General features: G+C 48.2%; 1 protein-coding gene and 1 pseudogene across 1 annotated transcript; one reads left to right on the top strand and one right to left on the bottom strand.

Moving 5' to 3' along the window:
- The first annotated feature begins 3,014 nt into the window (after positions 1-3,014).
- On the top strand, positions 3,015-5,847 carry LOC102704580. Its single transcript, XM_006645881.3, has 3 exons — positions 3,015-3,073; positions 3,335-3,444; positions 5,149-5,847. The coding sequence occupies exons 2-3, from the start codon at positions 3,372-3,374 to the stop codon at positions 5,703-5,705; spliced, it is 630 nt and encodes a 209-aa protein (XP_006645944.2). The 5' UTR covers positions 3,015-3,073; positions 3,335-3,371; the 3' UTR covers positions 5,706-5,847.
- A 1,723-nt stretch (positions 5,848-7,570) lies between these two features.
- LOC102704303 lies at positions 7,571-9,886 on the bottom strand (annotated as a pseudogene).
- Positions 9,887-10,609: the final 723 nt, after the last annotated feature.

The following is a 10,609-nucleotide window of genomic DNA, read 5'->3' as shown; positions in this document are numbered from 1 at the left end:
TACGTGCAAAAAAGATATGGTGAAGCATATATATACAATTATTTCAATAAATAAAAATATTTGTCCGGCGAAAAGCTATGAGTTCTTATGCATATCTGAAACTCCTTCCCAAATGCATAGTGAATGGGCAAAATGTTTTCCATTTCAACCCTTATCTTTTCTATATCTGCTCATACAATTAATTGCAATATGTACAGTGAAAGATTTTGTTCAATGCCGATTTATATGTAAACGTAGAAAATACGAGCAGTAAGCATGGGGAGGACCGGCAGCCATGGCCCTAGGTTGTGCAGTGAGCGAGCAGGCGGGCGCAGCTAGAGATGGCAACGGAGAATTTAATGTCAGGGATCACCACCGCGTCACCCTCCCTACGGTGATAAAATTTCCTCGTCCCCATTCCCGTCAACCACGATGGTTTCCTCAGGCCCATGCCGCACTAGCTGAGGGAGTGGGTGGTCGGCCGAGGGGCATAGGCCGGTAGTCAGGCACCAGTGGGCACGCACAGCGCACTGGTAGGCCGCGAGCAGGTGGTGAAGGCCGGAAGATCTAGGGCGGTGTCATCGGTGTCGGTGGGCGGTGGAGAGGGCGGCGCACGGAGGCCAACAGAGGAGGGCAACGGGCGGAGTTAGGTGGAGACATGGACTGGATAGGGTTCTTGAGTAGGGTTTTGCTTTATATATCATGGTTATTGGGCATTTTGGGACCAAACCATATATAAAGTCTATATTTGGTCCCTAAACAGTGTAAACGGGTCACCACATGGAACAAGGACGGGGAGATGTGCACATCCCGCCCCAGCTATCTCTGATGGGGATGAATTTCGGAGCATTTGTCCCCATGGATGATAGACATCAACCATCCCCTGTCTCCTAATGGGTGAATTCACCACGAAAAATTAGTGATTGAGTCCCATTGCCATCTCTAGGCACAACATACTAGGGAGGGGGTTGGCTAGGCTACGACGGATGTGTGAGCTATTTTGACCTCTCACGAGAAAGGAGGAGGCCTGCTGGACCGGTCAAGTTGGGCCCCACCGAGGTGGGCCAAGGAGATGACCTGCTCATGGGAGAGGAGAGGAGGCTGGGCTGGGATGGGTTGGCTCGGCTGGTGGGCTGGCCTAGTGGTTGGGGAGGAGAGAAAGACAATGAAAAAGATAGGGGAAAGGAAAAGAAGAAAAAAGAGAAGGAAAAGGGAAGGGAAAAATGATCCAGTAGTATATTATTTCACAAAACAAATTTACATCCCCATGTTTTACTTTTCGAAAGTCTAGTCTAGAAAAAAATAGGATGTTACACCCTTGGAGAGATTATGGTTGTACTGTTGTAGGATTCCATTGAATGCATCTTGTGTCTCTTGAGAAAGACATTAATTGGCTCGTCTCATTCCTGCTAATGGGACGGTGATGGGATTGCCAGCGCCGGAAGTGGGTGGGCAACCCACAGGGTCCTATTAACCGTGTATAAGCTGCACGTCAAAGGGGCAAACAAAGCCATCGACTGTCAATAAATCTTTGATCAGGCCCACCAACCAATGGTCGGTGATTGCACTAGGGATGATGATGGTTATAGGACTGATGGGACCAAGCAGATCGCCTCCCTATTTTTCACACCTGCTACGGGTATCTTCATGTCACAATTAATATTGCGACGTGGGGTACACGATGTCAAGCATCACTCTACCTAGCACTGCACGTTCCTAGCATTAACTGCAGTAGGTGAGGGAGGTCTGAGCGTCATAGGCCTCCTAAGCATAGTACACAAACCTGAACCGACGATCTACTCAAAGACCGTCCATGCAATCTAATCGATAAATAACCGCTAGTTTTGTTTTGATACCTGGCCGATTTATTGGTGAACCGTCGGTTTTCTAAAATCAAAATAGTTTTTAAATTTGTCCTCTGACAATATTTCATTGTGAATTTATTATAATTATTTTTTATGTTTTGCCATGTAAGAACAAATATATTGGTTTATTTATACAAATGTTACCAATTTGTGAGGTTGTATATTAAAAATAGTACAAATCAAATATAACAGTAATAAATAAAAAACCAACGGGTCAACGGATGACCCCGTGGTTCAACCGATGAAACAATAAACTGATAACCAAAGTAGGATGACCTCTGGTCCAGTTTTTTTACTATGCCCTTGAGTTGGGCCCTCTTATTGGGACCTAACAAGATAAGGACAGCACTACTTATACACACAAACACTACTCAAGTTATTATACAAGGTCCGGTCAATAAAGCTTGCCCATCAATTTGGATTTACTAGTGAGCTTGTTTCTAAGTACTTCTTTTCGTTGTTTTGAGAATAAATTGCTGTCTAGTGATGTTATTATGCTTAGGAACATTGGCGATAATCATAAAGTATATGGAGTTGGAGAAAACCATCAAGGACGTCCAAGTAAATCAAGATGCCTAGTCCAACTTGAGTTAGAGTCTACCTTGGCCTCTAGGACCAGCGTGCACTAAAATAGAACCCCAGGATGCATTTGAACTCCGTTTTCAATGATCCACATATGCATGAAAAGATAAGTTTATAATCTATCCAATGGCTTCAGTTTGATATTAAAATCACGTCGAAGTCAACATGAATCGTTGAAACAAGATAACGTTCTGAATCTGCCAAGGTGTTTCGCCACCGTCTCTTGGGCCGTTGGGCCATGTAACGTCTAAGAGCCCATAGGGGGACATGTCTAGGGGCACTATGTTCCAAACACTATATTTAGTCGTCATCCCTCACATTAGGTTTTTGGGTTTTTGTTAGATTAAACTTGTATTGCAGTTTCGTCGAGAGATCGGTTTGGAAAACCCAAACTTCAAGTTTCTTATTAATAATTCACCTGTAACTGAGTTGTCTTTCTTTTTCTTACTTGTGTTCTTGGATTCACGCGCAAAGATCAATTAGCCTTCCTAGTGACCATTGCCATCACAGTAGATGTGCTACACCGGCGGGCATCGGGCTGGCCCAACCCCGCTCGCTCTTGAGGGGAGGTGTCATGGCAGCCAGACTCCTCCTACAACGGAGAGGGCTCAGGGTGACCTGATCCCTGCGGTGCAGTGGGTCGTGAGGTACTGAGAATAGACCTCCTCGATTTCACATAACAACACCGATATAGATCCGGTAAAATATTTAAGAGAATTTTTGGTAACGGGGGCTCATGCACGCATGCAAATGCATGCAGAGTTTGCGTCGCTGGGTGTCGCAGAATATCGGGCACCCCATCCGTAGCTGTCTCTGTTCTTCCATTCTCTCTCTTTTTTGTGTTCTTCTTACCCTCTTTCTCCCCTCCGGTGGTGGTTGCGATCGGCAACATCTCTTGGCCTCTGCAGCGTGCGAGCCGCGCGCGGATCGAGGAGGGAGGCGAAGATGCTGGGCATCCAGAAGCGGCGGGTCCAGCTGCTGCTCTTCATCGTGGGCATCCTCGCCCTCAGCATGACCGGTACGTTAGCCCTTTCTTTCTTGATCTATGAATAAAACGGCCGGCCGTGTCCTGATGTGCGTTTCCGTGTAATCTCCGTTGCGTATTTCATTTTGTAATTTGGCTAATTTTGTGTATGTAATTAAGGATGCATGTTTGGACCCACGGTGTTGGTTCTCGTATGTCATTCATTTATGAGGGGTGTGGCTGAATTGTTTTGGTAGAGATGATTTTAGTGTTGGGTTAGTTCTTGGGTGATTGGTAATTAATGGTCACGGAGTGTAATTAATTAAGGTGATAACTTTATGAATTATGATGTCAATTTCAGCTGTCTCGGCGTAATTAGGCACTTGTTTTGATTGACTAGGTTTCTGCTGGTTGGAGTTGACATTCCGTCTCCTTTGCATAACTATAGTATTCATTATAGCTCTGGAGATGCGGGATAAGTTCCTTCTGGAAATGGTGCCTGTATTCATTTGAGGCATCATATATAAACAGCAGCTCTAATTCTTGTGTCGTAAGAACTTGTGGCTCACTTAGGGTTGGGTCGTACTCAACCACAATTCTACCTTCTTAAAAAGCTGTTCTTTCTAGGAGGTGTTCTAGCTGTTTTCCTTTCGCTGTAGCTTTTTTCTGCGTAATTAGGAACTTCATTCTCATTTCAATTATGGAGGGTTACATATTGTTCGACTATATTGTTTAATTACTCTATCCTGCCAAGGAAACTCGTTGTTTTTGACATGTGCAGTGTCAAGCTTTTTGAAACTTCCAACATGAAAAATATTTAGATTGGATCTATCGAAATCTTCTGTGAAGGTTATATACTTTTATGTTGAGTATTATAATGCTGGATTATATATAGAGTGCGATGGAAATCTATGGTTGAATTTGTATTTTGGGAGCCACGTCAATGTCCAAAACGACATGTCGTGAGTTGTGACTAGAGGAGCTATTGAATTATTAATTTGCCATGGATGAAACAGATAGTCTCTGTCTTTAGCAGCATATCACCATTCTGATGACCGATGTCAGTCATTATATACAGTTATATCATTAAAATTATCTAGCTATCAGCTAAATCAATGATGATTTCTAGTTCTAGATGTATTGGCTAGCCAACACATTTCACACATATCAAGTTCTTTTGTCCATATTGTTAGTACTGAACCCTCGAGTTACATATTGATTTTTGAACTTAAGTCTTGTGTCAAATAGCTAGGAACACTAGGATAAGAACATGACAAGTTAGCGCAGTTCTTGTTACTCATTTAGGGGGTGTTTAGTTGGTGAAACGAAAATTTTTGCATGTCACATCAGACGTTTGATCGGATGTCGGAAGAGGTTTTTGGACATGAACGAAAAAACGAATTTCACGGCTGGTCTGTAAACCGTGAGACAAATCTTTTAAGCCTAATTAATCCGTCATTAGCGCATGTGGGTCACTGTAGCACTTATAGCTAATCACGTGCTAATTAGGCTTAAAAGATTCGTTTCACGATTTCTCACGTAACTGTGCAATTAGTTTTTTATTTTACCTATGTGTAATATCTATTTAGGTGTTCAAAGATTTGATGTGATGTTTTTGGACGAAAATTTTTGGAACTAAACAACCCCTTATATCCAAATTATTCTTTGGCCTCTGAAAACGTTCTCGTAGATTCTCACGTCATAGTTACAAAGAACAACCACAACCCAATCTCGCATTTTTTTTCTTTCTTAATACAGCCGAGAGATCCAGGGAGCTCGTCGGAAAGGAGGCCGCGTCGAAGAGCGGGCAGTTCACGCTCACCAACTGCTTCGACATGGGCCCCGGCAGCGTCGCGTGCGCGGCGAAGGAGGGCGTCAAGCTGTACGTCTACAACCTCCAGACCGCGCACACGGAGAGGGCCCGCCGCCGCGCCGTCGAGGGCGCACTCGCCGACGCCGCGAGGGACGGCGTGCCCCACGCGGAGGCGGCCAGGCGAGCCCACCGGGTCGGCGCGACGGCCGCGAAGCTGGCCGGTCGGCAGGCCGAGAGGGTGCTGGGCCCGGTGGTCTCCTCCGGCTGGGACCTGTTCGAGGCCATGTACCTGGGCGGGAGCATGACGGAGGGCTTCCTCCGAGGCACGGGCACCTTGTTCGGGACATACGTGGGCGGTTTCCATGGCGACGACAGGATGGGGAAGCTGGGTTACCTCGCCGGGAGCCATCTCGGCAGCTGGGCTGGTGGAAGGATCGGGCTGATGGTGTACGACGTCGTGAGTGGCCTCAACTACATGCTTCGGCTTGTCAGGCGAGAGTAGAAGCAATGTCAGGTTATGGGTTCAGTATAGAATTCAGAGTATGCATATGTAATTATAGAAGTGGGGAAAAGTTAGGGATCCAACATAGCATGAGGAGAGTGCATTCTTGGACGTCCACTTATCATGTTATTTTAATAGTTATAAAAAATTAAAAATATAGATTAATATAATATATGTTACTTTATAAATATGTAAGTTTAAATATGAAACTCTGAATAGTATATGTATACTCATAGTCATATTTGTTATTTTTTTATAATTTGTGAAAGTTATATTTAAACTTGAATATTTGTGAAGTTGTATATTCTTTTTATAATTTTTTGTAACTATTTAAATGACACGTAATAGATAATGAGATGGTCTTGTAAAAGTTTCCAATAGTTCCCTGACATTACAAAAGAAACAGGAGGAATCGAAGAGTTTCAGTATGTTCTGGGACTGCAAACGATACGAGTCGTCTTACAATAGAATCACATCACAGTAACGCGTTGTCTGTGTTCCATGTACTGAACCATGACACGTTTAGCTTCACTGTGTTTTTGAGGTGAGGTTGATTCTTCTACGTACAAGGGTGGGACCGCTCACAGCTGTGGGGCATAATAAAAAGCTGTGAGTATACAGTGTGCAAAGAAGCAGGGCACAAAAAATAGATCAGTATACTGTTGCCAACGAAGGAGGACAAGAAACAGATGTCAGTATACTACGGGGATAATCCCTCTCAAAATTCCCGGGGGACCAATAGAGATACCACCTGCAATATGCTCAGTTATGACAGTAGGATATGATGGTCCGCCAGCAAAAACGTGTTATCTTAAATGGGCTGGCAAGAGGACCACTTAGAAAGGTAACGGTGTTTTCCTGGGCGGGCCAATAAGGCCATCCACGATGCGGCAGACGTGACCAGTCCGCCGCCGGACGTCGTAAACGAGAGGGTCAAGACTGCGTAGCCTTGCCTAGCCACGTGTGTCCTCTGCAGGACGCGAGTGCCTCGGCAAAGTTTGGCGTTGGGCATGACGCCGTGGAAGTCGTGTCTCCGGCTTCTCTCGCCATAGCATGGGCCCCTCAGTGTATGAGCAAAGAAAGAAGGGAGAATGGCGCCGGCTGGAGGAGCTGCCCCTGGAGTTGGCAAGGCAGAGAAGATGGAGCGGCTTAGAGCTCACCCGAACTGTGTCGTCGGAGCCAAAGCCATGCCGCCGCCCCGAGCAACTCCCGGCAAGGCCACGCGCCAACAACCGAACTCCACCTCGACCGCGCCGCCGCATCCGCTGCTTGCATCCAGCTGAGAGAGAGAGAGGGGAGATGAGAGAGTCTGGTTGGATGGGTGGGAGGAGAAGTTGAGGAGGTGGGTAGGAGAGAGGAGTTGTTTTAAGATAGTTTCTGTTTTTGAGGTGTTTATTCTAAAGTTTAGAGCTAGAATATAAATATAGAAAATATCTTTACTGCTATAAAAGTCTCTAGTGGTGGTGGTGACTCCCATTATATTTTTATAATTTACCCTCTTAACTTTGTAATATTAAAAATCAATTAAGTCTAGATAAATATCCATATAAAATCAAATTGATATGGATATTTCCTATATAAAAAAGATGGGTCACATAACATAATATGTTTTTATCCTTTTAGTAAGGACTAAAATAAAAAACTGTGAGCTGTCAACAAAAATCAATCTTTATAAGCAGGTCTCTTTATAGCCCACTTAATAAAAAAAAAATCAAAGTTCGTAATCCCAAAGGTGTAAAACACGGCAGGCAGTCCATATGCATCTAGGAAATACACAGTCTAAAAAAAGAGGTGTTGTATTAGCGACAAATTGATCGACAGAATGCACGATATTTACTAGTAGTAGCAAAAGCGTAGCAGCTATCCTAAAGTTCATCGCGGCCACCACTACGTCTCGCGTCCACTGCCGCCATGAACGGTCCACACGCGTCCACCAACTCCTTGAGCTTCTCCTCGTAGTCCGTCTTCTCGGCGGCCAGGTTGCCGTCGAGCCACTCGCTCGCCGCGGTCACCGCCTCCTCAGCCTCCGCCCTCTTCTCGCAGTCCATCCCGCTGCCGGTCATCGCGTTCTTGACGCTGTACACGTAACTCTCCAGCGTGTAGCGCGCGTCGACTCTCTCCCTTGCAATCCGCTCATCCTCGGCCTCGGCGAACTCCTCCGCCGCCTCGCGGATCGTCCGGTCGAGCAGCTCCTCCTTGCTCAGGCCGCCGTACTCATGGCCTCCGGAGATCGTCAGCCTCTCCGACCTACCGGAGCCCCTGTCCGTCGCCTCCACGCGGACGTCGCCGACCTCGTCCACCTTGACGGTCACCTCGATCGGCCGCCACCCCCAGTTCCACACGCTCGCGCGCCGGCGGGATCCCGGTGAGCTCGAGCTTGCCGATGAGCGTGTCGTCGTCCCTGGCCACGGTACCGTCGCCCTGGAACACCCTAATGGTGACGGAGTACGTCTGCCTGCCCAGGTACGTCGTGAAGACGTGCGTCCTCTCCGCCGGGACGCGGCTCCACCTCGGGATCATCGGCGTCACTGCGCCGGCGTCCGTCTCGATGCTGATGGTGAGAGGCACGAAGGAGGGGACATCCATTGGGAAAAGACCTGCATCTATATCTATAGAGAAAAAAATCTCAGTTCTTGCATCATAATACGTGTGAGAAACTGAGAATCGCATGATTTGCATCGTATATACTCCTTCCATTTTTTGATTTGATGTAGTTGAGTTTTAGCTTTTTTTTTACAGTTTGTTTTATTTAAAAGTTATATTCAAATATACAAAATTATCAGTAATACTTAAAATTTCTATAATAATTAATTATATTATAATAAAAATTTTAATAATTATATAAAAATTTTAATAAGATGAATAGTTAAACGTGAAAAAAAATATAACAGTCATGTAAAAAAAAAGACATGGAGAGAGTATACCGTAGTTGTCTCGCTCGAGGTTGCTGCCTATTATGGCGGCGCCATAGGTGACGCCGTGACGGCCTCGTCGGGGTTGACGCCCCGGCTGGGCTCCTTGCCGCCGAAGTAGTCCTTGAGCAGCTGCAGCACCTTGCGGATCCTGGTGCTGCCGCCGACGAGGATGATCTCGTCGATGTCGCCCTTCTCCAGCCCGGCGTCCATCGTCGCCGCGAATAGGTCCTCGTTGAGCTCCTCGAACTGCGCCCTGGTGAGCGTCTCCGAGAGGTCGACGCCGTCGAGCAGCGCCTCGATCTCGACGCGCACCTGGCCCTGTGCGCTCAGCGCGCGCTTGGCGCGCTCGCACACCCGGCGCAGCCTGTGCAGCGCGCCGCCGTCTCCGGTGATGTCCCGGCCGTGCTTCTGCTTGATGAGGTCAACGTAGTAGTTTACGACGCGGTCGTCGAAGTCCTCGCCGCCGAGGTCTCCGTCTCCGTTGGTCGCGAGGACGTCGAACACGCCGTCGTCGGCGACGAGCGCGGTGACGTCCAATGTGGCACCGCCGAGGTGGAACACCAGGATGCGCTTGCTGCCGGAGTCCCAGCCGTCCAGACCGTAGGCCGTGGCGGCGGCGGCTGGCTCGTTGACAATGCGCGTTACGCGGAGCCTGGCGATGTCGCCGGCGTCCCTGATGGCCTGCCGCTGCGCGTCGTCGAAGTACGCCGGAACGGCCACCAGCGCAGAGGAGATCGTCCTGCCGAGGTACGCCTCCGCCGTCTCCTTCGTCTTCGCGAGCACCACGGCGGTGATCTCCTCCGGGCTGAGCAAACGCACCTCGCCGCCCGCCGCCTCGACCCGGACACACGGCTTCCCGTCCCTGTCCACGACGGCGTACGGCAGCCGCCTCATCACCCTCTGCACGTCCTCGTCGTGAAACTTCTTCGCGAGGAGCCTCTTGACGTCGTGGATAGAGCGGGCAGGGTTGCCCGCCGCCTGCTCCCTGGCGGCCTCGCCGACGAGCCACCCGCCGCCGTCGGCGGGGGCGACCCAGGATGGGGTCAAGCGGCTTCCCTGGTCGTCGGGGATGAGCTCGACGTGGCCATTACGGTACACGCCGACGCAGGAGTGGGTCGTGCCGAGGTGGATGCCGAGCTCGGCGCTGTCCGTCGTCCAGTGACGACGTGGCCGCTGCTCGTCGGGGACAACGAGACCCGACGCCAGCACAGCGACGGCGAACAGCCCGAGCAACAACGTCGCCGGCACGGCCGCCGTACGCGCCATCGGATTCGATTCTTCGTCGTGCGTGGACGGAGCGAAGACATCGACGACGCGCGCAGCTCGATTTATCCAGTGTGCCGGCCGGCGTTGCGCGCGCGCGCGACATGGCGCCGCGGAGGAGTCCAAGTGTCGGTGAGACGCGTGGCGCGGTGTATCTGAGCCGTAGATGGATGATCCAACGATCATGAGGGGACTCCGGGGTGGCGGGTGACGTGCTCTTGTGCTGTACTACCAAAACAAAGTTCAGGCTCGCGTTCTGTTTCCATTTATCAGTTTTGCTAAAAACATGGCGCTAAAAATGTAGCTAGTTCCTTCATTTATATAGAAAGAACTTTCTCGTGCAATTTACAGAATTTTTTTAACGATGAAGTTTTAGGGCATGTTAAGTTTGTTGCCCAAATAAACCTTTCCATTTATTGGCAAAGCCAAAATTTTCGCAATGGTCAATATATGTAGGCTGTGTTTAGTTTGATACCTTATCAATTTTTGGTGTACTTTCGTGAGTAGAAAGTTTCTAGAATTACCAAATATTGGTATGGTTATGATGGTAAGGTTTAATTTAGTATGGTTGATTTTGGGTAATAAACTAAACGGGCCCTTGAATTCTATCCCCTTTCCGTTTCCTTCTAGTTGGGCTTGGGCCGGGCCTAGAGCAACCCACGGTGCACAACCATTCCTTTTTTAAAAAAAAATCCACCAAAGGTCCGTGAATTTAAAGGCGAGTCT

Source organism: Oryza brachyantha, chromosome 1, assembly GCF_000231095.2.
Source record: "Oryza brachyantha chromosome 1, ObraRS2, whole genome shotgun sequence".
Lineage (NCBI taxonomy): Eukaryota > Viridiplantae > Streptophyta > Magnoliopsida > Poales > Poaceae > Oryza > Oryza brachyantha.
Note: the sequence above shows the minus strand (reverse complement) of the source record. Positions and strands in the feature narration are given on the sequence as shown.

Excerpts from the sequence above, each read along its gene's own strand:
- LOC102704580 (XM_006645881.3), top strand. The coding sequence starts at position 3,372 with ATGCTGGGCATCCAGAAGCGGCGGGTCCAGCTGCTGCTCTTCATCGTG. Across the intron at positions 3,445-5,148 it reads CCTCGCCCTCAGCATGACCG|CCGAGAGATCCAGGGAGCTC; the intron begins GTACGTTAGCCC and ends TTCTTAATACAG.